The sequence below is a fragment of the Achroia grisella genome, unplaced genomic scaffold (assembly GCF_030625045.1).
Source record: "Achroia grisella isolate CSIRO2021 unplaced genomic scaffold, CSIRO_AGI_Agris_v1 utg1064, whole genome shotgun sequence".
In the NCBI taxonomy this organism is placed as follows: domain Eukaryota; kingdom Metazoa; phylum Arthropoda; class Insecta; order Lepidoptera; family Pyralidae; genus Achroia; species Achroia grisella.
The window spans coordinates 506142-532132 of record NW_026712568.1 but is presented as its reverse complement, the minus strand read 5'-3'; the positions used below and the strand labels follow the sequence as shown (position 1 = coordinate 532132).

The window sequence follows — 25991 nt, the reverse complement described above, 5'->3', positions numbered from 1 at the left end:
ATAATAATAAAATCAAACCATAATTAATAAGTTTTCTATTGATTTATGCAAGCCATATAATAATGTTCAGAAGATTAAGGAAGGATAGACAATGGGCATATATGAGTATTAGTAACTAACTACAGAATTTCTCTACTTAATTAACTATGTATCTGAAGATCTTAATATGCATTATATAATGAAATATCTAACACGCTACTGTACAACAGGCTATATTGGTTTAAAGCCAGTGATGCGAAGCTAACTTGGCTTTTAGTATTGACCTCATCACAACAGGGTTGTAAAATAAGGGACTTGTTCAATTTGTCGTCAATAATTTGTACTTAAATATTTTAAGAAACGAAGCCGCTGAATAATGTTTTAATAATAGATTAATTAAAATATAATAAGAATTATAATTTTTAATAACTTATTCATCAAAACGTAGGATTAATACTGGTATGTCATGTGGTTTTGTACTATGTATTATAGATTTATAAAAACATATTTATTTTACGCATAATTCAATAGTTTAAATAAGACGAGTACTAATCGTATTATTTTTATAACTACAATACATACATTTATATAAAAATAGCATAAAGTAGAAGTACTAATAAAAATCTAAACATCTTATTATTTTGACATTCATATGAAGATTGCGACGGTAGACAGACTGGCACTGTGCGCTCCAGTCTCCCATATCTTTGATGAAGTGAACAGAACAAAGTTAGTACTTGTATGCAATTTACAATGAATATTACAGTCTTCTATTGTGTGAAGAAAAATGTTATGTACAATTTTATCTACAAATATTTTATACTTTTATATTTGAATATTTATCAAACGACTTAAAGACGACGACGAAAAGACGCAATGATTTGAATTGTCTTTTTTATTTATTCTTGCAGCAAGTGAGATTCGTTTCATATTAATTTGTTTAGATTATAGTCCGATTTTTTATAGTATTGTACAAAGCCCAAAAATCTCCTAATTATTCGTGAAACGAGGTTTCACGAATAATACCGGTCGGAATCACTACTATAATTATATATATTTCTTGTTCATATATGTATGCTATGCTTGGAAATAAGGCATCACTAAAAATGTACATAGTAAATTGATATATAATAAAATATATGCCTATATACTACCTATGCCTTTCTGCCCTACATATTATAAAATTTCTACAAAGTTACAACTATAAAAAACTGACAAAAGAAGATGCGTAGAGACGCATCTTTTTTATTATCTGTGATATCTATGTGTACATGCTGACGAGAATAAATAAAGCAAGTAATGAGCAATGTCAAGAAAACACGTATTACTTAAAAGTAGTAGCAATAACTGATAAAATGGGAGTTCGTAGTTGGAGTATAGAAATATCAAGAGAAGAGGCAGATCATATTAATAAAAGAAAGATGACTTCACAAGAGAGAATGCGCTTTCCATCTGCGGTGGCATCGGTCCACCCACGCGAAAGAGGTCGACATTGCTCTCAATGAGACATATCGTATTATAACGGGCTGCCTCAAACCAACACCTAACTAAACATGCTGTATTCACTCACAGGGATTGCTCCACCAAATGTTCGACGACAGGTGTTGTGCGAGACAAAAAAAAGTAGACAAGAGACCGATTCCAGCCACCCACTTCATAACTACTCTATTCCCGATGTCCGCTTAAAAAGCTAGAAGAGTTTTTAAGAAGGACAAGTGCTTTGACCAAAGCCCCACATAAAGCCAAAGTAGACTTATGGAAGTTAAATCATCCTGCTCCTTTGGACTTTATTCAACCAGTCGAACACCTGCCCCCAGGTAGCGACCTGCAATGGCCCATTTGGAAATCGCTTAACAGACTACGAACCCAGATTAGACGACTATGGCATACCTGCTGGCTTGTCATTTGTACCCAGCATCCTACACAAAGGGGGACCTAAGGGATGCGACGGAGTGCGCAAGGGTTGTCGCGGCGTTCTATTAATATATTTAAATATATGGTTGCCGTTGAAACGAAGAAGAAGAAGAAGAGAGAATGAATATCATTAAGAGGGCACCCTTAATTTTTGTATTAAAATCAAGTATAAAATAAAACGCAAAATTTATGTCGTTATCCCAAATAATGAGAATATAATATACTTCATTCTTTGGGATTTATATATACCAGTTTTTCTGAATTCTAGGACCTTTGTATGACGATGCAGTAAACAAAGTTAATAATTTTGAATTAATAATTTAATTTGGTACATTCTCAAGTAAACAGCTAGAAGACTTAACTCTAATGTAGTCCTATTAGCATTGTTATTTATTTAACATAATGCCTGATTACCTATGGTGGAGATTAGCTAAGTAACGAGGTATATTATGTATATAGATAATTATGAACACAATGGGCGGGAGCTTATCTTGTAATACGCTAATCAAATATTCATTTTCTTTGTATATACTCACAGTGACGTTTCCAATTATACCAGCTGTCAGAACAGTGAATGCTATTATCGTGTTTACGTGAACACAATACAGACCATAATGTCGTACGCTACTTTGACGTGTATCATTATGGTTTTCTATAAACCTGTTTAAACTCATAAAGTTATTTGCAGATTGAATTAGCTACTTCATTAGCTATATATTTCAGTTTACAATTAAATAAATTTGAACATAACAAAATTAATGTCTAAGATTAACACTAATATTTAATATAAATATTATTATCAATTTTGGTCTATGATACATTAAAAAATGACAATGATTTCAGAATGTACGGAGAGAGTATCTTTGGTACCTATAGTTGCCTGAGGTTAGACAGCAATTTCTCCAAGTTAGTTGACGTATAAAGGACTGAGACTATTTCATCTATGTTTGTCTAACTTGAATTCGATATTTGAATCGCTTTCTGTGCACCCAAAGCCACAGTAAATCAATTATTGGAGATGACAGTTTAATTTCAGTATAGAAATTTAGTAACTAGTTAGTAAGTATTATGTTGAATTATCTAATTGTATAGCATTGCAACGGAAAAGGTGTGCTTTCTATAATAGCAATTCAGTAATGTCATACCTTCGTAATTTACCTTCGTAAATTAATTGATAGGTAATATTTTTTAACATTAAATTAGTTTGTTTATGATTATACACGAATCGTAGCCACAAAATGATATATCAAGACCTAAAAAAGCGACAACAACCTACTTATATGTAGGTAGTCTTTTTTTTTAAAGAATTCTATTAAACCAGGGCACAAAAACAGTCATAGGGAAAAGACAGATTAATTTAACTAAATTTAAAAATTATATGAAATTAATTATCAACGGAGTTGAGTCTGTAAGGAAATATAAAAAAATCTAAAAATCTTTTTCAAGTTATTTTTCATTTGGTATGTCATGTCCCTTATCAATATAAGAATAGTTCTAAGCGCATGGTTATATGTAGGTACAACTATAAACAACTGCATTTATTTGTTTGCAGCATAGTTTTCCGACTTCGGAATCCGAGTTGTGTTGTATTTGATTTTAGTTTCTATTGTTGGCAAAACTGTTCTCTATTGACTCTTTTTTTACTATAATTATGAAGTTTGGAACATTGTTTGATATGATATTTATATTGTGTTTGATATGGAACACCTCTGAAACGGTTCGACCAAAAAATTCTTAAAATTTAAGAAAAAATTGCTGTATATTCGATAAATCTGATAATAGGCTCATACCACTATCATGATATAGGATGATAAGGGTAGCCCTATCTATCTGTCTAGAAATAATTTATACAACAAAACAATGTGGCAAAGGTCAGCAAGTAACATATAATCAAGTATAATGTTTATCAACATCAATTAATCATAGAGACAGTTGGTATTGAATCTATATAGTTAGTAAGCTTTGACGCGTATGTCAAGGAGGTAATACAAGTGCCTACATGGTAATGATGGCGGCATTGCAACACAACTATTTAGCCAGTCTGCGGTTTGCGGCTGCACACCTATTGATTAGGACGTCAATTAAATGGACGGCTTATTTGCAAAATTAATTACTTTGTACAGTCAATGTTCTAGAGGTAATTTTGTTTCTGAATAGGTTTTGATATTAACATCAAACTAAACTATATTATATAGTTATATTATTTCTTGAAATGTAATAAAATTAAATAAAGGGATACTTTTGAACGCATAAATTCAAATACGCTAATAAATAATACGTCAAATAGCTAAAAATAATATAATATTCTGGATTAAAATTGTTTCAGTTTTATACTTCTATTATTCAAAAGGATTCTTAATTTTAATAATCCTATAAGTATAATGAACGTTATTACATTTTTTAAAATTCTATTACTCATACTGTCGGGAATAGTGTCGTTCATTATAAATTAACAATCAATCGGCATTTTCTACACACTCCCCTCGCTATGACCTGCCCTCTCGGGAAATCTTCGCCATCTGTAGGGCGCACTATTAGGTACATTACTATACTGCACTTTACGTCTTGTATCCGGCTTATGGCTACTTTCCGCCTTCACATAATGTATCCGTGTTTACTGCGACGTTTTTACAAGAAATATACCTTTGGGTTCTAAGGCTGACACGATTTCGATTTCAATAGACGCCTTTCAACACTGACTTATTTATTCGCGTCTGTCGTTTCGACGCAGAGGACGTGTATGCGTTTCGTTTTAAGTAATTATCTCGATTTTATAAAATGAAACTGTGGTATATAATATCTGTATAGTATACATAAACGGGTTAAAATACGTATATATATATATATATACACAAATTTGAAACCGTTTATCTACTGTAAAAAAAGTAGCAACAAGTACCAATAAAATAACTAATTCGAACTATCCTAATGGTTTTTAATATATTCTAATCTTACGGATTTCAATTTTCATACATTGTCCGGTGATTAATGTATTTTATCAAAAGCGAAACTTTCAGCTACTATGGCTTAAAGAGAATTACGCAATTTTTACTTAAATCCTTTGTATCAATAGAGAATAGAATTTTTATCCGTAAACAAGACACGTGTATGTTGATCCATATTCCTCTCAGGATATTTAAAAAAATATATAATCAAAGAAAAATATTCTATTTTTCTTTATGTTAGCAGTAACAGTATCTATCCTCATTATATTAAAAATAGTCAATGAACAATTTGCACCGCTGCTTGTAGGTTGTGTTTAATGTGCACTGGTTCCTATAAACATTGAGACAATAGATCGCTCGGCACGTAATTGTTTCTGTTCCTCGCCTCCAACGACAATGGTGGTTTGCACAAGCTGTTATATAACCTAGGCGAAACGGTCTTTGGGAACGTGTTTTACCGTAACAACGCTGCTTTTGACAACATATTCATGCACCGTAAAAGCAATCCCACAGGTCAACCGAATAAAGCTCTTGAACGCTCCCCGTAACGATGTCATATTGTAAGCATTTGTGAAGCAAATATCAACAATGCATTAAATTCCTATAGATGACGCACTTCGTAAATGCGCTATTAACAGCCATTAGAAATGACGACATCTCGATTAGATCCTAATTGGAAATTCGATTGGATTGGTTTAATTAATTAATGTTCAATATTGCAAAGCGCTTCGATGTCCCTGTTTGTGAGTTCTATTGTTCCGCAGTTCCACTATTGGCTATTGTAGTTAACATTGACTTTATCTCTAAGTCAACATATTATTCAATTATACTAATAGCTAACAATAATTTACGAAGAAAAAATTACTATGACTTATCTTTAATTTATAAAAATATATACTGTAAAAGTGGCCTAAATACTTAATTTCTCGATAAAAATTACGTATGAGATCAAATAATTAGAATATCTAATATATATTCTAATTATTTAATATCCATAATAAATTACCAACGATAAATATAAGCATTAATAATTTGCGAACATGATTAATAAGAAAAATGTACTCACGTGATGTATAATATCGGTAGCAGCGTAAAAACTCTCGTGTGGGTCAGGTCGCTTCATCATGTATGGCCGTGGAAATTCTGGGTCTTCACAGATCTCTGAGGACAAGAGAGAAATATATTATATTTTTAAATATAATTGATCACATAACGTGCGCTGTAAATGAAGCGCTTTCGAGTTATTTCATCTCTGACGCCCTCTTGTTCTGCTGTTTACTGATTTAGAAAAGATATTAAAAATTATAGTAAATATGTGCCGTTTATTTCTACTTCACATAACGTCATCTTTATATCACATTGTGTAAACTAGACTATAACAACTAAATGAGCCTAACATTATAAATTAATAAGTGTGTAAAACGATCTATTATATATATACATATATTTATACTAGAATAAATATATATATGTAAATAAATAAATGTAATGCATAATAATGGTGCCATAAGGTGAGTAAATTTATTTTAGTGTAAATGCTTAAAAACCAAAAGTGTAAAGTAGGTGTGTCATAAGCCAGTAGTTAGTCCATCCATGTGAAAATTACTACCAATACTAAATTCATTCACATATAATGTCTGTTGTACATTTATATAATTATATGAAATGAATGTCATTGCCAGAAAATAAATCTATGACCTAAAAGTCTAAACATTACAGAAAATTGCATACTAAGTATATGTGTATAGTCAGAAAATGGGGAGGAAAATCTTATTGGAGTGAGCTTAGGTTCACTATTTTCAGGAACGTTCAGATACCAGGAGCTGGGGACCATTATCGTGTGCTCAAGGCGCATCATCTTTTCAATAGGTATGGCGTCTGAACAATGGTCGCTCATCCGCCCGGACGTCCGGCCTCTGTAACGAGCGCGCCGCCTATCTGTATTCTTTCCAAAGGTCTTTAATGTTCTCGCTCCTGAATTTTAGTTGCAATCGGTTTTTTAACAGGTAAGATATTATGTGCATTGAAAACGTCACGGCTTATTTATTAAATCTACAAGATTAACAATAAATATGCCAAGGTGTGGCGGACAATGAAAAATGATATTAATTTATATTTCTGTCTGACTTTTCAATGATAATATGAAATACTGGTAACAAACAAAAAAATAATCGGGGAGTCGGTGGTAGGCTCGTCAAGTCAAGTCAAGTATTGTGATAATACCTCTGGCTACTCCATTTGGTATGATAGTCGTAACCGAATTTTATATAGTATTTGCTACAGTACCGTATTAATCGTATTTCATTTAATAGAGTTCCGAATTTGGTCCGTTTACTCTTAGTTTACCATTGGAAATCAATATCGACAAAAGTTTTTATACAGTTAGACATTTCGGACAACTTCAAGTTAAAATAATTATAACAATGTTTTTGATGTAACCCTTATCAAATAAATGTAAAAGTATTTTTTAAATGAGGAATATTTATGAATGCAGATTTTATATGTCTTGTATATAATAAACATCTCTACTAATTTATAATCTATAAAAATATATTATGCGTTAGTGCACAATAAAGAAAATTATACATTATACCAATATGTATATCACATTTGGAGAATAGGTAATTATTTATGTAGCACAATGTAGTCTTATTGAATTGAAAGCTGTCTATTAAAATATAAATACCATCTAGCTGTAGTCATCATTTAAAATATATTTAAAAACTTGGCTTTTCAGAAAGCATGCTCGTTAAGAAATCATTAGACCGTTTCGTTTCTAGCTATTCGAGTAAGAGCTGGGAGCAAGTAACAATCCACCAGCAAGCGTACTAGAAAATCTAACGAGTGTAGTGAAGGGGCGAGTCGAGTGTCCCGGACAAGCTAACTAGCGCTAGTCGGAAAAAACAATGTTGCGGGCACAAATATAGTGTTGTGAGGCGTAAGTTACAGACGAATAGCGAAATTATGTAATAATATTACTTTTAAAAAGAATTAGGTATTAGGCTTATTGTTCATTCAACATTCTCCGATCCCAGATACCAGACTTAGAACAATGTAATTAAATACAAACTCAATTATATTACAAAGTTTGTAAGCTACGCCAGTCTTCTTACACAATGAAGATGGGGATAGAAATTCTTGGTACCAGATAATGCTACCCTTATACGATTATATATAAAGTAATGCTAATACATCAATTTATGACGTATTTGAAGGCAATGTCTAAAATATTATTATTTACAGAATAAACGGTTGTATATTGAGGAGTGTGTGGATAGGATATATAGTCGATGACTGCTACGTCTAGGTGAGAAGTGGCCGACGCCTGAATGAGCAATGCTCTATGATCCAGTTACCTATTTGTCAGCTATGAGCTTATAACAATAGTACTGAAAATGTTCACAATGTTACTGATCGGTATCCATATGTACTTGGCTAAATATAACTAACTGCTATTATGGCAAATTGACAGAATTTTGGAGTGGAATGTGAACAGTGGAATGAATATTCTTTATTTAGCGCAATATACACATATAAAATAGGCGTTGAAAATGCTTCGTATAAAAGAGACTTGTTTCTTATGTGATATAGAAGAGAATTTCAAGTTATAATTCCGTTCTTGTTAAGGTTTAATTTTAAAACAAGAAATAAATGAATTGATAAAGTAATTTACAATTTTTGGGTGATTCATTTAGACAATCTAAGTTTGTTTTGCCATTGTCTAAGTGACGCGATTGAGAAGTAATCTTATACTTTCGTTTGCTCTTTAATTATTTGTTATTGGCACAGTTTAAATTGCGTATACCTGTAAAGAAACTAAATACTTATGGAGCGATGGACCGTGGCTTATTTTATTTATTTATTCATTTATTTCAGGCAACTAGGCCCATATTATAAATACCTTATAGACTAACATACATATAATATAATAAAAACCAATACAACTATATTGTCTGTGTGATCACGGCACTGAAGACGGCAATCTGCCACGGTAGCGCCGATACACCACACCTTTCGGCCAGTAGTCCTCTTTCATGAAGGTGGGCAGCAAGTCGGTAGGGACCAGGGCCACAAACGCTTTGAAACTCGCGTTGTGACTCGACTTCAGCTGCGTCACCCTCAATGTCAGGTTACTCTTGGTACGGATATAATCGACAATGTCCTGCTCCTTAGTGGCGTAATGTAGACGGGACAGGTACATTGTCGTTGTCGGTGTAGCAGCACGCAGCAGAAAGTTGGGCCCAGTGAGTGCAGTGCCACAATGATTCCTATTGACCCTGTTTGTGCGCCTCTTCTTTTGTACCACGACGAAGCCATCATCGTCGCGGTTCCCAGTGGCAGCACACGTAGGGTCAATGTTCAGTGCCGTTTTTGGCACACGCCGCTGTACTGAAGCAGCCGGTTTGCTAGCGACGACGGCGACAAAATCTCGACGCTGTGGTTGCACCGAGGATTTTGTTAGCGCTGCTTCCACATGCAGCGGTATCGGCGCTCGCGAGCTGCGGGCGGGGAGCACGGGGGGCGCGGCGGCCGGCGGTGACACCACATCTGGTGACGTCAGTGTCGACGCCGAAACCGCTGACTCCGCCGTGAACGCATCGCGGTATGCCCCACGGCGCGTGTTGATGTTCATAGCGTCAAGTGACCTAGTTTCTTTTCGCGAGTCGCGCAAACTGTCCACTTCCTTGCGCAACTCACTAATTATATGCTCTGACGCATTAAAACGTAGCGTCACATCTGCCAAACTCTTTTTTAAGGACACGATATCCTTGAGTAGGCTGGTAACATCGACGTGATCAAATGTGACTGGAGGAAGTTTGTTTAAATCCTTCGCCACAAAAGTCGACACGTCGTCTGGATCGGTCTCCTTCAGCAGCGTTATAATGTCCTGTACGCTTTTTTGTGTCCCGTCACGTCTACGAGACACCATCTGATCAGTCTTATTTAGGGACTCGAAGAGTAGAGCCTTCGCGCTCGCGATGTCGTCCTGGCTGAAGTTGGACACACAGATCTGGACTGCACTTACTTCGTCCATTACGTCCAGCTTCTGCTGCAGGAACGCAAGGAGTTCGTTGGCCACAAGTTTGTCACACATGGCTGGAACTTCGACTAGCACGGCTTATGCCGCGCTGAGCAATTACGATATTAAATAAAATAATTATAATACGTGCACATCGGATCGCGCTTACACTGAGACTATGAGTTAGGCTTAGCTTGAGACCACCAATTACACTTTTAATTTAGATTAAATTCGTTGTTCAAGGAATTTATTACCTCTATATATAAAAATATGACAAGCGTTAGTACAAAACACTTATGTAGATTATTAATTTTAGTAGATGTTTTTTTTTGCAAAGAAAGTGAACAATATATTATTCACCAGATTTATACCAAGAAATTTATGTTCAAACTTATATAAAAGTTCGGATATGAAATAAGGCACATATACATATGTATTTTATGTACAAATTGCATTCTGCTTTAGCTTGCCGGCCAATGTCTTCCCCGAATTTTGTACTAGCCCCATGTTACGAGACTTCGAAACACGAATTCGTGGTTCAATCGAGAGCCAATTCCCGAAGCAAGCTTACTCGAGTATAGTGGCATTGAAATATGAATATTTGACTTCAGAAATATGAAATTTTTTGAAATATTATTCTAGTTTACAATAGATACTCGTAAGGTATTTAATACTAATATTTCCAATAGTATTGCAAAAACAAAGGGACATTGTTGAATGTTGTTATTATTATGAATACCTACGACATGACCTTCTATCTTAAAATTATCTTTTACCTTACTGCTGGCATATTCATATATTTTATATTATAATAAAGGAAGGGAGCCAATTTTGCCAGTCTTCTAAATAATACTTTTTAATGTGTGAAGTTTCCTATGTGTATTTATAATACGTGATATTTATAATAAATAATTTCTGATAAAATATAATTAGTGTAATTGAAACTAAATATAATCTTTTCAGTGGCAGTACATAAGTACCCATTTAAGATAAACATCATTACCACGAGGGATAGAACCCCTGTTTGTGGAACAAAAAACCTACAGTAGTTTGTTCATTTGTAGTAGGTATTGTTTACAATTGGGGTCAGGCCCCATGGATTAAGCATCCCTGACTTTATTACACTTTTCTGCTTTTATCTGTTTGCGATTGTTTCATCTATTTTCGAGTCGGAACTTGCCTGCAGGTATATTCAGTAAGTCGTATCGTTGGTTTTGCGAGCAAATAATGTAATTAAAGTAAATATGTAAACAGGGTAGACATGCCACTTCAGTGGTTTTAACGCTACAATAGAAACAAGTTGTCTAATCAATAAGGTTGTGGTTTGTGTTGTGTTTAATTGGCAATCGCAAACATCTCTCCCATGTTATCTATAATAAGATGTAGATGTTTCATATTAAATATTCTCGTTAATACGAGTACGTACCTAGTGGGAGTAAGTAAAAGCTAGAGCATTAATTTTCAATTAATGTTTTTGATGGTTCAAGGTACTGTTAACTTCCACCTGTTTTTGATGGTTCAAAGTCGTTATATTAATTTTACGTTGCTTTTGCGACTACATACTGCGTCAACTATAAATTCATCCAATGTACTTGTATATTATATTTAATGTAAGATAGGATGAACAAGATACTGTGTTAGGTGTTTCTGTATATGTGTTTTTGGAAAAAAAGAAATATAACAAATAATTGTCCAGCAACATTAAAAATGTTTTACGCATATGATTTTTATAGTACATAAAAAAAATCACGCTTCACTGTACAACAATACATTTCTTTATTTAAATCGATTACTATTATCTTAATAAATAAACATACTTAGCATTTTATTTATTAGTATAATTTTCACATTTTAGACGGAAAATCTATAAGTATGCTGTCTGTGCTGATAGCTTAAAAATATACAACATTTTTTTCTGATTATAATAGAATCAATTGAATATTCGGTTATCGGATCAGATATGAAATTTTTTTATTCGTTATCAGGAAATTGGACAAATTCTGTTATTACTGTCAGCTGTGAAATAAACAAAATGACTAAATATTACAAAAACTGTTTAGAAACCAATGAAGTAATTGTTATTTATTCTGACTATAACTACTGTGTTATTGATTATACACTATGTATTAATTAATAATTAATAGTAAAAAGAAATCAACTAACCGTTATATTCATTTTGATCGTGTGTATCACGCTTATCACGGCGCCCTAGGGTCTCCCTCCAAATGTTGTACGGCTCCCTGTAATCCTCGTCAACAACCGCCGGCCTAAAAACAAAGATTTTTTTAGCGAACATAAAAACGGTATTAAAAGGTCTTCCTTTTTAAACCGTGCTAATTCAATTAAATCACGTACAGAATTTAGGCACGATAACTAGTCTTTCCTTTTACGAAATTGAGCCTCACAATATTTATCCATAAACGGATTTTTTAGCTTTGGGAAAACGCAGGTATTCATTTTGCTATCACATATAATAAATGTTCTAGTTTATTATTATATAGTATTTTGTAATAATATATTTACATTAAATTTGCATACCTGAGCATGTGAATTGGGGGGCAGTTGGCAAGAGCTAGAGCCAGCCTCGGAGCACGGCGATTATTTCTCGAATTAGCGTTTCCTTGTCGTAGCGAAGGGCAGAATGGTTTCTTGAGCATATTGGGTATACGTCGTCGGGTGCGCTTGGTGATAAGGACAGCTGTAGCTGCTATGAATGCTCCTCCTCCTACTAAAGCACCACAAGCTAGTCCTACGGATACTCTCATCGATGAGTTTCGTTTCTTTCTAGAAGACGGCGGTATATCAGTTCTGTAGTACTCCTCTAGAAACTCAGTTGATGCATTGATGACTGTTGGAACTGTTAAATGAAAAATTGGAACTGTTATACGAAAAATATTTTTTTTATTATCACAACCTCCGGTAGATTTATTAAAAATATCACACGATATTTTTTTTGTTTTAATAACTAATAATATTAATTACAGGTGTGGTTATAAATAGGGTTGTAATTAGATACATTATCATATTAAAAATAATAATTATAATAGTCGTATTTGCATGTATTTTTTCATTGTAGATTAATTTGCAAAATGACCAATTGGCGCATGTATAAAACAAAAACTTAGAAATAGTTTTCAGAATTAAGAAAATCAGGTGTAGGTGTCTTTGCTATAATGTGCGAGTATAATTTAGATAAGTAATTATATATTAAGATAATAAGTTTTCATATATTTATATGTATTTATATATATATAGGATAAACGGCATATATATACATATATACGTTTATTCTCTCTCTGCGGTTGCGGTGATCGTAACACTCGAGTAGTCAATTATTTGCATACATATTTGCATTCAACTAGCAAGAGCGAGCTTTCAACGCTGCCAATTTCTGGATTAATTACGTTTGTTAACGGCATTTACCAGCACTATATATTTATTTATTAAGACTATATACTACCACACTATATATAGATAATATAAAATTATTTAGATTTTTCTTTGGTACTTTTATACATGCTAATACTCATTAGTACATTATGCGTGCTTTTATTTAGAATTAATTTTTAATAATAATTAAATTGCATTTTATTTAGGCACATTCAATTTACTAAGATAACGGTTATATACTTTAGATATACTAAAAATCAATTTTGCTACTTTACTCTCTAGACATTGTGTGTACACATTATGTTATTAGGTTATTAAGAAAACATATCCGTAGACAAATAATATTAATTTTAATTAGCTGTGGCTTTAAACTAAGTAAAGTTTATGTGCAAACTTTACACTGTACACAAACATTAAAACAATTTTATAAAATGACGTGATCAATAATAGCAATAATTACATTAAGATATAGAACACGGTATGGGAGTTAACACAGCAGACGTAATTTTTAGACTGTCTGAACGCACCGTGATAACTAACCCAACGTATTGAATGAAGGCAAACAGCGCCCCGTCTAAGGCTAAGACAATGCAATGAAATGAATAGGTGTCGAGCGCAGAACTAATTGTTGGTTCACAATGGAACGGAACTTAGCTAGAACCTGGAAGGTTTTGTATCTACACCAATAGGGGCTACGGGAGACGTCGCCGTCGTGACTAATTGTAACATTCCACTTGAAGGGTAATTTGTTTAAATGAAAAGTGTGCAGATATTTAATAATTAGTTAAGAATTATTAACTACAAATGCTAAATAAATGTAGACAATACTTGAATAATTAACAAAATCATTTTGTATAAAAAATAAACAAGATGAAGTATGAAATTAGTTACTAATTACGAAGTAGCGTGACTACAAATACTATTGAACCTACTGCTATATAGTAGTTAATGAAAGTTAAATAGTAAATGGCTGTATGGCTATATATAAATAGTAATTTGATAAGCAATCTATGTTGCTTGATATGCTATTTTCATGTATTTCCTTGGCGTAAATGTGTCCCTTCAATTAATGAAAAGTAAATGATTAAAGTAATTATTGGATATCAGATAACAGACCGAAATTGCTAGAAATATAAGACACAAAGAGAAAATTACTTCGTCAACAGAGAGTCAGATAGCAAATTATAAGCCGATGGCTGAAGTTTCACAACAAGGTGTCATTTTCAGTCATCGAAAGTTTGCAAGCAAAACGAACAAATTTCTAAATAGGCCGAGTACCTAGTTAATTCCAAACACGGTTAAAACTAGGTTTAAGCTTAAAGGTGAATGGCGGAGTGCCAGTTTGATTGTCGCTAAGTGCCAAGAGTCAAGTTAATTCCGTGCAAATTTCTCGTTGTAGGCGGAGATAATATGCTGTATTTCAAATTGATTGATGAAACCATAGAATTATGGGGAGTAAATTATATTTAAATAATATGGCGTTTATATAGATTAGGAACATAACAGGCCATGAATTTGAGCCTAATGTTTTAATTTACTCCTCTAAAAGAGCAACACACAAGTTTCTGGCTCGTTCTTCTTGTGATGAGACAGCTTTCCGAATGAGCGGTAGATTAAAAAAACACATTGTTATGACTATTCAAAAGTGCTTAAATTAAGTTTATTTGAATAAATGATTTTCTATTCTATTCTAATCTAATGTGTCCTTATTTAAATCATATTTAACTATAGTTTTTATGTAGATTAGGAACATAACAGGCCATGAATTTGAGCCTAATGTTTTAATTTAATCCCCATAATTCTATGGTTTCATGTATCAATTTGAAATACAGCATAATATAAACAAACAATTATATTATAATATATATTATTTTGATTAGATAGACTAAACTAAAGTCTTCGCATTACAGGTACATCTATGAGATTGATTAAAAAATGTTCTAAAGCAGAAGTTTGAAGTATAAATAATATTTGAAAATTTGAAATTCAATTACCGATCTAGCTTGCACTTAACGTATCTAATAAGTGCATATCGTAAGAATAACCAGAAAGTTACTGAAATTTAAAAAATCTGTTTTAAAATAAGCTCATCTCATCTCAGCTGCATTACAGGTTTAAATATATACTCGTAGAAACATTATCAGAAAAAAAACTTTTTAACAGATTAATTTGTTGACTGTAACAGTTTTTAATTATTAGGAACTATTTATTTTGATTTTAATTGTAATTAACATGTTAAAGGTACAGTAAATAAATTAATCTAAGTTAGACACAGACTTCCTGCACTCTGTAAATGTAATTATTTTTTTAAATATTTATTTTAATCCATAAGACTAGTACCATTGTTAATGTTAATAAAATCCAAAATATTTAAAATCAGATACATATTTTTTTTTAATTTTTATATACCTAAAAATAAATACTGTATTACCAATACTATTATGACCGAAACATGAAGTCAGTTAGCACGTTGGGACTATAAATAACCCACCTAAACTGGATATTCAGAAAGACTAGACGTTTGTCATCGTATATATCATATAAAATATATCGCGTATCTATGCGGAATCAGAAATATAGATATAATACATAATAAAAAATATTCGTAATATAAATATTGGATACTGCAGTAATATTTCAATCTGCATTTAAAAACAATAAAAGCGTTTTGTTTTGTTGTTTAGCAACTGAAAGTATTCAGATGGATACTCTTACTAAATTTAATTGACAAGAAAATACAATATATTGCTTTGTATAAAAAATCAAATAAATGTAAAGAATAAGACCTCGAATATGAATGACGATGAATAATGGTAAAAATAGTAGCAAAGACTTCACAGAACATCTACGGTACACAATAAAATTGTCGTCGAATTGACAAACTCCGTCTTTTAGATGTCGGTTGATTGAACACGTACTTTTAGTAGAGATTTTGTTGCACAATACACGGAAGTTCAAAAGCTAGGATTTGTCAGTTTGGCTTGTATGTGCACAAAACACATAGACGGTAAAAATGAAGCAGTCATATTCCATAATCCGACAAGTGAATATGCGATCGGGGTAGCTGTCATGAAGACCTAGGCGGGGCTTAGCTATGAGCTTTGAGGGCTGGGTCAACGGCCCGTCATAGGTTAGAGTTCAGGCAAAACTGCTCCACTTGGATTTTCTTTTAAAAGCGAATTCAACTGATATATGAGATGATATATTCGAAATGAACTTTGATCTCTATAAGCTATGTATTTGTTTGGATGATATCATAAAAACGAAGAGTACCTGTTAAAGATATTGTCAAAGCCGAATGATAATTTTTTTATAATAATTTACAACCAAGAACTGTCTTAAATATATGCTAAGTATATATTATAGTACGATACTCAAATGTACTAGTACATTTGAGTACAATGTATAATATAATGAATGGTATATTAAAATTGAAAAATAATTACCAAAATCAGTTTACAAAATTATATACGTGTATCGTTAGCTAGATAGTTAAAAAATGTAGTAAAATAGACATTTAATTCTTGAAAATTATTTGAAAAATACTGTAAGAAATATAATTCATGAGGTAAGATATCCATCAAGTATCATGTCTATAATTACAGTACAAGTATAGCCTTGCAAGGTGAGGGCTTGACCGGATGGTTGTATATGCATATAGATATCTATGAATGTCTATTTAACTATGGCCAATCTGAAACTCTATCCCTAGCGGCTTCCGGTCATCACGTAGACAAGATTACAATGTATCCAACGTAATTTGCTTACGATGTACTGTAATTTGAAGATTTGCACCAGAAAGTGATACCTATATATATGCGGATATATGTATGAGGATATACATATGTTGCTTTCTAATTCTAAATGATATCAACTCTGGCTATCGTATATATAATCTATACTGATATTATATAAAGAGGTTGAAGGTTGAACAGTTTGTGAACTTGGATGTTCGGGGTAATCTCCGGTATTACTGATTTGCTCTTGAAAAATACTTTTAGTGTTGAATAGCCCATTTATCAAGGTTATAGACTATAGCTTATATGTCATATATAATATTACACTAAAAACCAATGTTATAAAAACTGGGAAAATGTGATGCATATAAACTTGACTCGTGTCAGCTAGATCTTAGACAAAGTTCCTAGGTCAAAACCGTCACGCATATGGTATTTGCATTTTTATAAAGTATTTTAGATTCTTTTCCGTATTAAAAAGTCTTCGACAGAAATATGCTAAATAAACTGTTTATTTTATGCTATTTGCTAACAAAAATAACATGCCAACAATGAATATGTGTACACAGGTAATGTTAAACCATAAGCGCTGGAATCGAAAACAGCGTACAAACTTTTCGCGGTCAACTTCGGTAATATTGCACGTAACAAAATGAAACAAAAACTAGTATATACATAAAGTAAGCTCTCACATTTCGAATATTTTAATGTAACATTCTTATAGACGATCGGAATTGCTGACTATCTTAGATGTTTGGCAGGGCAATTAATCGTAAGCATCTTTATTAGAGTTTACTGAGATTTACTTATTTTGGTATCATTGTATTATAATTATCCACTGTATATGTAAAATGCGGCTGTCTTTGTTATCATTTCAGAATTAAGCAGTTTATTGGATATTTAACATATTTATTATGAAGATAGATTGTATCACAGGTATAGATAGAGTCTTTAATTTATCAATAAATATATTTAATAAAGTAAACCAAGTCGCGGGATACGGTTTTAAGATGTGATACAGTTTGATCTTTATATTACCAGTGGGCATTCATAAATATGTATTACACCGGTAACTTATATTAATTATTAATAACTTTTATGAAGTCAGGTATTAAATATTTTTCATTAGACAACACAGAACATTTATTTACAAAATATTTAATTATGTGTTAGGAAATTAGCTTCACTCGTTGTTGTTACATTTAATATCCGGCTCGAGAATGTAAAACAAACACATAAAGATCTTTTTACAATATAGTATCACTGGGGATATAGCAAATTTGCAAATAACGGATGAGATTTCGTTCCCCTTTCGAAGATATTGTTGTACCTATTTATATGGCAAATTGGCAAGAAATAACAGAAAATGTCTTTAGAGACTTGTGAAATAAATTCAATGAGAATAGACATTTATTTTCTGATGTTACACAGATTCAGAAACGTGAAAGTGGTGTGGTTTGTTGTTTTACAATATCTATAATTTTGTTTACCGCAAAAAAAGAATTATCATTAAAAAATGTGGAGAAACAGAACAAGACAGCCGCAGGCATATATTAGAGTTCCTATTCCTAAATGTTATGACAATTGAGTTGTTAGATAAATTATATAATAAAAAGTTAATAAAAATATAAAATACCATTATAGATAATATTTTGGTACCGACCGAAGTTTCTAAGCATAACAGCTTTTATGGTATCAAGGCACTTACCTTGGTGTTACAAAAGCTAACTAAGCGTGTTACTATTATAAACTACTTAGTTTAGTATGACAAGTTTACTTTTCATATAAACTGAGGTAAATATTTGCGTCGTCTATATCTATCTATGCATATGGGGCACCTATTTAATATACAAATTTGTTTACGATCGTGCTGTTTAAATTATGTTTATCCTTATTCGCGAGTATCATCATTTTATTAAATAACTAACTAACAAACTAACTGTTCCTACTGCCCTCGTCTAAATAGTTGAGGACTATTAGATATTTTTTTAACATACAATTTCTTATCGTTATTGTAATGAAAGAGGAAGCGTAAATTTGTATTTTAATTACAAATTAGTAAGTAGTTTAGATCTATTTTACAATATTATAAATAATTTAATTTTATATAGTCCTAGAATATATAATTACTTCTTTAACATAGCTCTTAGTAATATTATTTTACAGAGACGATTACTTTAATTTCAGAAACTCTCCTAGGACTGTACTGTAAATTAATTGATTAAACTCATGAATGTAATTCAATTTAACAAAGTTTTATCACAGTCAATCTGTTGTTGAATCGGTTGAAGGGGAAAGTTATTCTGAAGATTGTTTGTAATATAAATAAGATTTTCCAGAAAATTCAATAATATACTATCTATCAGTGTCCGATGAGATGAGCATCGCATGGTTCGCACCATGTCACCATGCGTGGCAAAATTATTGGGGTACATTTTCAAACGGCAGATAATATCCAAGCAACAACGAACAACGCGTCAAAACTTGCTCCAAATATAATTGAGGGAACGAAATAATTCAGATCAAAGATTTTCTTTAATTACAAGTTCTTCATTTAGCGGGCGGCGATTTATCACTTAAGAGGCGATTTCCTCAAAAGAGCTGTGGATTAATTAGAGAAAGATAAAATTTGTGAAATAGCCGGAGGCTTGCGAGTGCTCTGAACAGATAAGGGAGGCCCGATGTGGAGTAATGGATCTATTAGCGTGCTGGGCTTGGTAGCAGGTCTTCCTGTGCCCTCCGGAGAGGAGGCCCTCTTTTTGTTCTCGCGAAAAATCACCCAATCGTGCTTGTGAATCTTTCCTGTTCACTTTTTTGCCCCCAAGTAATTTGCCCGAATAATTTGTTTGTATAAAACATTTGATTCGATAAACTGTTTTGGATTCTCATCTGTGAATTCAAGGGATGTTTATCCGAGAATTGAGCGCTGATTGGGCCATCGTAAAATGAGTTGCGAATGAATTCCAAATAAATTATCTGACTTTCGTTCTGATTTATGTTTATTTTTTAAAGTAGGCCTATTAAATCCGTGATGGGGACTGCATGAAACAACTTGTATTTTCATACGGTTTTATTATTGTGTACTTTATGAAAACTGTTTCGCAATTTATTCACTTTTAATGCTGATATTAAAAACGATAAAGTTTGTGGCGGTGTTGTTTATTATAGAAAGCTTTATAACGTTAATACTACTACTTATATTTTTAAAGCAATACTTTTAGAATACATTTATGTAAGCAATACATTTATGTATGTTTAACTATTATTTATATTTATTTGATTCTATTGAAAAGACTTCAATTTTGGTGATAAATAATTATTTCTTAAGGGTATTTCCTATATATATATAGCTATCGTAATTGTGTAAAGCAGTAAATTTCCCCCTGACGTCGTCTCATCCTTTTCGACGTAACATCTGTTAAATCAAATTTTGTCTCATAATTATCTAAGATAAAAGAGGTAGAAATAGAAAGAGTCTCTTACCAGATTTGTAGGTGACTTCACTGACGAGTATCCACTCGTGCTGGAACTTCAGTTTAATCATAATATGTTTCGCCGTTCTATTCTGTAGATCAATGTGAATAGTTCGCGCGTGTTCCGATACTCGATCTTGTTTTGGTTCATTTGAAATATAATCTTCTTGCCAGCGTTCTCCTTCCAGTGAGAAGTATACCTCTGCTTCTTTGAAAAGCTAAACAGAATAACATTTAAATTAAAAAAGCAGTTAAAACAGCAGTTTAGTATAAATAATTAGCTACCAAATAGTTAAAATGGAGTAAATTTAAATAACCGTGTAAATTTGAATAAGTTTCATCATACACAAAAACAAAATGAATCCAGACTAACAAAACACTAGGTTAACAAATTTCAGAATATATGTCAAGTATATTAAGCTTAATTATTTACGCAGTGCGTGAACTTAAGAGATTAACATCGCCTAGCATTGTTTTTTATTCTATAATAATATAGTATATTTAACATTTACACTACATGAATATAATAGTGAATATTATGAATAATATGTACCTGTACATCTTTAGTGAACATGTTGTTTGTATGGATATCTACATAGTGGAAAAGTCTAGTGTCTGTAAAATTGAACGTAAGTACTACTTCGTCATCAATCACCATTGATTTATTCCAGCCAACCCAACGTGTGCCTGAAAACGTCATTTCATTAGAAGTAGTAGAGCATAGTGTAATAAAAATAAGGTGTAAGTACTTCTTTATCGCAATACCTGCATAAATTCATTACTTCTTGTTTACTAAATTATACAGGAACTGTAACTTATTGGATTTAAATATTTACCTCTAGTGTCGGATGGGTCGGGTAACTCAAAATCGTTGGGCCCAGTTAATGAATCAGACATCTGACCTAAACCATCGTTAAGTTTTGAATCGCGCATCACCCCGTCATAAGAGAGGTCTTCGAATTTAGCACCACCGGTCATCGCCTGCATGTCTCCGCCTTTCGGTGCTGAGTATGCCGTAAGTCCCTCTGTGGAAACGAGACCATGTAAATACACCGCCTGTGGCGGCTAATCGCTCAGCAGATAACAATTACTGCATTTACATATTCAAATTAATGAAGTGTGTAATTTGAATTTTCGCTGTGGCACGTCTCGCAAAGCAATTGTCCCGGGACGACGCCAGCAACAATGTACTTACGTTTCCAACGACATCCATAGAGCTCAACTCTCATGCACGCGGTTCTGGGATGTGCCGCGTACGGAAAAAAACGAACTTTTGATGCTATGAATGGTGCTTCCAAAGTTGTTTTTCGGGCTGTGTAAGTATTTACGTTTCCAGGTATCAGCTGAAAGAATACATAAATGTATCAGAATTTATTACAAATTCCAATTATTTATTAATAAAAGTTGTGTTAAATTATTAGTACTTATAAATGTAATGGATGTTTTTTCAATATAATAATAATAATAATATAGGTTTAAAAAACATTCGTCCTCAGTCATTCATATGGTGTGGTGGTGGTGGGTGGACTTCTCAGCAGGTAGTTCAGGTGCATAGGAGGAAAGTTCTCTCGAGTTTGTTTTAGTAATTCGTTACAGAGTGTCAATGGCGAGATCTCTCTGAGATGGTACAATATTTGTAGGCATTATTTTAAACAATTCCTCAAAACAGAATCCGCAATGCAAAGACTCGTCTCAAAGTAAGAGTCACGGTACCGCTAGTGATCATCGAAAATATTCATGACCTGTATCTGAACCGAGTTAAGATGAGAAAAGTACTTCGTAGGGTGGATTTCTGTAATGGTATTCTTTGGTCCACGATGAAATACTGCATCTTCTTGGTGTGCGTGATAACGCATATCGTATGTCGACACTGAGAATCTAGACACTATTACTAGGTGAAACGAACATGCTCTGGATGCATATCCAAACAGCAAATGGAATTTCCTTTGAGCATACTGTTAAAATTAACTAAGTTCAATCGCCTCTAGTCGGAGACACTGGCAAGAGTAATCCAGATTTCAGGCAAATATTCCAGATTTCAGGCAAAAGCTGTTCGCGATTTACCTTCACAATGGTAAGAGTATATTGCCACGGCGATTGCCGTGCCATGCTAGGCAACCCAGGTCAACCAATTATTGATAAGCAGCAAAAACAGTCTTGAGGGAACAACGGAGTCTTACAGCATACCAGCATTAATTAATATTCATGGTATCTTAGCAAACCGTCGACATTATTTTTGATGAACACGGTGGAAAGAAATTTGTTGAGTAACCTATTCGCATAATCTCTTTGATAGTCCGTAGCAGGACAATTTCAATAGAAGACCTTGATCCCAAATCTGATCAAATGCTTTTACTATATCAAAGCCATCTCGCTCACCTCGCGATTTTTAGTGAATTTTATACATTATAAACTTAAATTCTCTAGTTGAGTGATACGGTGTTAATCATACTGACGGTCGTTTAATAAATAATGATCCTTGGAAAGTACGGAGGCGTTAGCAATAGTTCTGTAATTCGTTGGGTTTGATCTGTCGCCTATTCCATGAGCTCAGAATTTGCCTAGGGAAGCATGAAAACATGAAAATAGGCGAGAGTATAAGACACAAATTAAGAGATCACTGCATTAAGACCAATGCTGGTATGCCTTCTGGCTCATTCGATTTTTTGACGTTAAGAGGTAAAATTAAGGGACTTATATATTTTATACATTTTTTAGTTTTATTGGAGCTAAAGATGAAGTGGAGAAACAGTTGAAGACTCCGAACGCCCAGACCCATTCTATTAGTATTCAGGTATTCAGCCGGTGGGAGCGTTCGGCGACCAGTCACCGGCAGAATGATCTTAGGATTTTCTTAAGATAATCTATATATTATTATTACAGCACAAGTTTTATGTACAGATACCGAAGGTATTATACACATGCTTCACCATGCACACCATAATTTAAATTATAAAACTAATAGTTTAATAATTTTATTTATTGAAATAAGAACTTAATATTCAATACCATGTGTATATATAACACTGCTTATTATTATTTTTGTCTACACTTGGGAATGTACAAATTAGTCTTCAACTGCAAGGCCAAAAATGTCGTTATAAAAAGAAGAAATATATAATAATAGATTAAAAGCTTTATTCAAATTATTATTCATCTAACTAGATGAATAAAACTTTAAATAAAGTTTCCAATTTAAACTTGGCGGTAATTCTATATGTTTTTAACACTAACTTATTCATATTTAGAGAAAAACATAGCATCAATTTGTTAATGTGTCAAATCCATTTTAAAAGAGTAAGGTAAATTGAGTAGAAATAAAATGTCTACTAAATTTACATTATTTATATATATATATATATATATATATATATATATATATATATATATATATATATATATATATATATATATATATATATATATATATATATATATATATATATATATATATATGTATTGGGTAAATATATAGATACCCCTATCATTCTGGCGTCTTGAAATTACTCTCCGCAGTGGGACTAATTTTAAGTAACTCTAGAACTGTGTCAGGGTCCGAAACTGTACCAATAAATTTATATGAGCTTCTATAAATGGTGTCTGTTATATATTTTAAATAGTTCACATTCGATAATTTTATTCTTTGTAATACTTACCCTGCTTCCATTGTAGTCCTTATATTTCACCCAACGATTTAGCGATTCACGCCAATATTCGACTGAGTAGCTTTCCACAAACTCAACACCTACTGAATTAGCGAATCTTCCCTGGCACTCTGTTGCAGTGATCAAATATTCGCCATGTAGATCAATCTCCAAGTATTGTCGGCTCCGTGGTGATATAAGTCCATTGGGGCACCATGCTCCTCCTCTTATTTCGGTACGAATTCTGTTAGAATTAACACGTAAATCTATGAGCATTAAAGTTCGTTTAGTTACCATCTTTACATGCAGTAAAGATGGAATTTACCAAGGTATACTAGTTGTCGTTTACTTTGTAAGATGTACTTAATTTTGAAATAGTATTACGTGTATAGTATGCATGATACCTCAGTAATCCAGAATGTATAAGGGTTATGACTGGAGTTTACACTTACCATAAGGTTAGTCAACATATTTAACTATGTTACATAAAAAATAAAATAGAAAACTGATTCTGGCTTTTTTTGTTTATAGTCCAAGTAAATACATAATGTACGTACGTAGGCTACTGATTAAGAATTCATTTTTCTGTAATTAGTTAACATTTGAATAATTTACTATAAATTAATTGTATCTCAAATACTTGATTAACTTTATTCAAAATTTGTATACGGTACGAGTTTTTATTTGACACAATTAATATTTGTATTATAAAATAAGATTATGATTAATGAAGACTTTGGATAGAGTAGAAGTAAATTAATTAATTTGTCATCATCAATTTTTAATGACAGGTGTAGTATTTTATATAATACATAAATGGGAGCTAAAATGAATGTTTTATTAAAATGAGAGACAAAATTCTAGCGAGAAAATCAAACAGCGATTAATGGACAAGCACAATACCTCTCTAAATAATGAGGATAACGTTGACGGAAATCAAAACTTGAACGACGACTGTACATAATCCCCGTAAACTTTGGGTGTCTTGCTGCCTTTATTAATTTTGTTACGCTATCACTGACCTAATATTATTTGTTATATAACGTATCCATTTCAAATAATAATAATAAATCTAGGCAATTCACCCATGCACCTTGTCTTATAGCTACTAGAAATAGATAAAATATAGAACTATTAGAAATAGATAAATATATCTTTTTCGTAAACTGTTATACATATTAAAACCCAGACCAATACAACCAATCATTTACTTGAATACAAACGTCTGTTCGGTGCGACAAATTGTAGCCGCGGCTATCGGAAGTACAGTGGTGTGCTAAACTACTACACCACTCCACGGCCGTCACAAACTGTACAGATTTATGTCACTAGTATAGTATTCTAAGAAAATATTTTTAAATATTGGAATTTTAATGTACAATTTTTATTTACTGAAATGAGATAAGCATATTGTGTCAACATTTTATGTGACAAACGTTATCTGATATTTATTGTTACAGGAAAAGCAAAGCTAATTCATTATTATAAATATGAATATATTTATATTGTAGTTACTAACGTGTTTCATTATTTCAAGGGAGAAACAACAAAGTTATCTACGGTCATTAAATTTAATTCGTGTTTAGTAACGTAATTAATACGTGATTCCATTTTTGTTGTCATTTTAATCTATAATATTAGTCTTTAATTATTGTTACTGGTGCCATTGCTGGAGGCACTAATGAAGAATGTTTAAAGGTATGTTTGTTTAAGAGTTTTAAATTATAAACAAGCAGATATTCCACCTCTTTAAAAGTGGGCACTGTTGCTTACAGGCGTAAGAAAACTTGTGCACATCCAAGACAACACTGTATGGTGTTACTTATGTGTTATATTTCTGAAGTGAGAACTAAGTTATACCCCTGTAATAAAAAGTTGCACTGTCATTC

The 25991-nt window shown here is 32.4% G+C and overlaps 2 protein-coding genes across 3 annotated transcripts in view; one reads left to right on the top strand and one right to left on the bottom strand.

Annotated features, from left to right (window-relative positions):
* Positions 1-25991, top strand: part of LOC131841911 (polypeptide N-acetylgalactosaminyltransferase 35A) — a 243191-nt gene that overhangs the window by 52788 nt on the left and 164412 nt on the right. The window lies entirely within an intron of this gene.
* The window catches only part of LOC131841900 (discoidin domain-containing receptor 2-like), an 86397-nt gene that overhangs the window by 31039 nt on the left and 29367 nt on the right, over positions 1-25991 (bottom strand). The window contains exons 3-10 of the mRNA XM_059190276.1: positions 24115-24346; positions 21654-21801; positions 21295-21483; positions 21012-21145; positions 20469-20676; positions 12397-12715; positions 12022-12125; positions 5905-5999 (exon numbers count right to left, since the gene is read on the bottom strand). Coding sequence (XP_059046259.1) covers positions 5905-5999; positions 12022-12125; positions 12397-12715; positions 20469-20676; positions 21012-21145; positions 21295-21483; positions 21654-21801; positions 24115-24346 — 1429 coding nt within the window. The remainder of the gene's footprint in view (positions 1-5904; positions 6000-12021; positions 12126-12396; positions 12716-20468; positions 20677-21011; positions 21146-21294; positions 21484-21653; positions 21802-24114; positions 24347-25991) is intronic.